Source organism: Pteropus vampyrus, unplaced genomic scaffold, assembly GCF_000151845.1.
Source record: "Pteropus vampyrus isolate Shadow unplaced genomic scaffold, Pvam_2.0 Scaffold19, whole genome shotgun sequence".
In the NCBI taxonomy this organism is placed as follows: Eukaryota; Metazoa; Chordata; class Mammalia; order Chiroptera; family Pteropodidae; genus Pteropus; species Pteropus vampyrus.
The window spans coordinates 7936520-7939741 of NW_011888800.1; the positions used below are offsets into that span (position 1 = coordinate 7936520).

The 3222-nt window shown below is 40.4% G+C and overlaps 1 protein-coding gene across 1 annotated transcript in view; it reads left to right on the forward strand.

Annotated features, from left to right (window-relative positions):
• Window positions 1-265: 265 nt before the first annotated feature.
• CAPN3 (calpain 3) overlaps window positions 266-3222 on the forward strand; it is a 29950-nt gene continuing 26993 nt past the window's right edge. Inside the window, exon 1 of the mRNA XM_023527709.1 lies at window positions 266-514. Within this exon, the coding sequence (XP_023383477.1) occupies window positions 266-514 (249 nt within the window). The remainder of the gene's footprint in view (window positions 515-3222) is intronic.

Here is a 3222-nt window from a genome sequence, read left to right on the forward strand (position 1 = left end):
TCCCTGGCTCTCTCGCTCCCCTCGCTGGCTCCCTCTCTGACTGACATGGTGCTGCCCCTTGACTGTGGGCTCAGGGGCCTCCAGCCAAAGCTGCTGACTCTGATCACGGCCTCTCTCTCTCAGCTGTGTTCATTTGCATCGCGCTGCTGAGGGTGGAGGAGCTATATAGGCTCGGGCCCATTCAAGAGAGGATTAGTCCTGGACTGAGGGCGCAGGGGGAGAGAGGCCACAGCGAAGGCCCTGCTCCATTCCCTGAGCAGTCACCATGCCCTACATGCTGCCAGGATTCTTCTGTGACCGCGTAATCCGGGAGAGGGACAGGAGAAATGGAGAGGGCACAGTCACACAGCCCCTCAAGTTTGAGGGGCAAGATTTTGTGATTCTCAAACAACGGTGCCTGGCTCAGAAGTGCCTCTTTGAAGACCGTGTATTCCCAGCCGGTGTTCAGGCCCTAGGCTCCCATGAACTGATCCAGAAAACCAAGATGAAGGCCATCACGTGGAAAAGGCCAAAGGTAGGGATGGGAGGTGACAGAGGGGACAGCTCCTGGGGACAGGAGGTCAAGTGGTCCAGAGCCTGAGGCCCACTCAGAGCAAGTGGCTTACCAAGGTTCTCCTACCCATGCACCCTCAAAATAACTTCCTGCTTTCTCTTCAGACTAGAGATGTTATTTTCTATTCCTGAACTAGAGATGATTATAATATTTTATAGGTCCCTGAGGCTGTAAATATTTTTAAGAGAGCTAATACACTGACATAAATTTATAGTAAAATAGAAGGGATAATTGATTATCATGTCCCTTCTTGAGAGCAGGTATTCTGGGGGTGGGAAAATGGAGTTTTAAGAGAGCTAAGGCTCATAGTTTCAAGGAGAGTTAATGGAAGGCGGTGAACAGTTAAGAAATAAGGGGCTGCAGGAGGCTGGAGACTTACCTTCTTAACCTTTCACCTAAGGCTGCCTCATTAGTGACATGTCACTTCTGTTTGAACAGAAAGGTCGCTGATGACCAGCCGTACTCCTTGCAGGGTGAAGCAGTGTGCTCAAGGATACCCCACTGTGCAACTGAGGAGCCCATTTGTTTCAGCTGAATAGGTCAAAAACCTCGGGGTGTGCGGGACCAGGCCCTTTACCCTGCGTGGGGGAACTTATAACCCCAAAAGGGTCCACTGCATTTAGAGCAGGCGAGGAACTGTCTAAATCAGTGGGCTCCAAGGCTGGATGTGTACAAACCAGCGGGTCTTCAAGCTGATCTATTGGAGTGTATGAAAAAATATTTGAACTAGTTCTATCTATTTATCAAGTAAATGTCCAATTTTAGAACAGTTTTAGATTTACAGAAATATTGTGCAGGTGCGTACCCTGTCCCCAATTTTCCCTATTATTAGTATCTTTCATTATTCTGGTGCATTTGCTACAATTAATTAACTAAAATTGATACATTATTATTACTTGAAGTAAGTTCATACTTTATTCAGATTTCCTTAGTTTTTAGCTAATATCCTTTTTCTGTTCCAAGATTCCACCTAGGATATGACATTGTGTTTAGTAGTAATGTCTCCTTAGCCTCTCTTGGCTGTGACAGTTTCTCAGACTTTCCTTGTTTTTGAAGACCTTGACAGTTTTGAATGCTAGTCAGGTATTTTGTATAGTATTCCTCAACTGGCACTTTTCTGCTGGTTTTCTCCTGATTATGAGCTTATGGGGTTTGGGGAGGAAGACCACAGAGATAAAGTACCATTTTTATTACATTGCGTTTCAAGGATACAGACTACCAACATGTCTTACCAATGTTGATCTTGATAACTGGCTGAAGTAGTGTTTGTCAGTTTTCCCTACTGTAAAGTTACTTTTTTCCCCTTTTCCATATGGTAATCGTTGGGAGCAAGTCACTAAACATAAGACCACACTTAAGGAATGGGAGTTATGCTCTACCTCCCTGAGGGCAGAGTAGCTACATAAAGTATTGAGAATTCTGCATGGGAGCTTTTTCTATTCTCTTTATTTATTTATTTATTTATTCAATCACTTATTTCAATGTAGACTCATGGATATTTTATTTTGTATTTTGTATCATAATCCAATAGTACTTTTTTTTGTTGCTCAGATTTTTTCAACTTCAGTCATTGGGAGTTCCTGTCCCTCTGACATATCCTTACTGTTGTGAGGTGGGTTTTTTACCCCTTTGAGCACTTCCTTATTTTCTGACACTACAAGATACTCCAGGCTCATCTTGTATATTTTCTGCCCCAGTCTTAGGAGCCCTGGTACCTTTTATTGGAAAATAGTATTAGAAACCAAGATCAGAGTGCTAGGTGTGCTCATCGCTACCAGGGTATCATTGTCATTGTCCCTCTCAGCTGATAGACAAAAGAATATTTTGAAACTTCTTCTTCGATCTGTGTGTTATTTAGAAGTATGTTGTTTAACTTCGAAATAGTTTGAGATTTTCCCATTATCTTATTGCTATTGATTTCTAGGTTCATTCCACTGTGGTCTGAGAACATACTTTGTATGATTTCTATTCTTTTAAATTTGTTAATGTGTGTTTTCTGGCCCAGAAGTGGTCTATCTTAGTGACTCTTCTATGTGATCCTGAGAAGAATGTTTATTCTGCTATTGTTGAAGGGAATATTCCATAAATGTCAATTAGATCAAGTTGATTGCTAGTGCTATTCAGGTCAACTCTATCCTTACTGATTTTCTGCCTGCTTGATCTATAATTATCAAAAGTCTCCAAGTATAATACTAGATTTGTCTAGTTCTCTTTTAGATATATTACTTTTTGCCTCCTGTCTTTTAATACTTTGTTGTGAGGTGTATCTACATTTAGAATTGTTATGTTTTTCTGGGAGAAATAACTCCTTTATCATTATATAGTATATATATCTCTTTATCTCTGATCATTTTCCTTGTTATGAAGTCTGCTTTGTCTGAAATTAATACTCGAACTTTCTTTTGATTAGTGTTAGTATAGTATATCCTCCTCTAGCTATCCGAGTCTGTATTTAAAATAAGTTTCTTATAGACAACATATAGTTGGGTCTTATAACATCTCTATTAGCTGCTATATTTAGACCATTCATTTTTAAGTAATTATGATATAATTGGATTAATATCTACCATGTTTGTAACTATTTTCTATTTGTTACAATTGTTCTTTGTTTCTCCCCTCTCCCCTTTTCTGCCTCCTCTGGTTTTAATTGCGTATTCTATATGATTCCA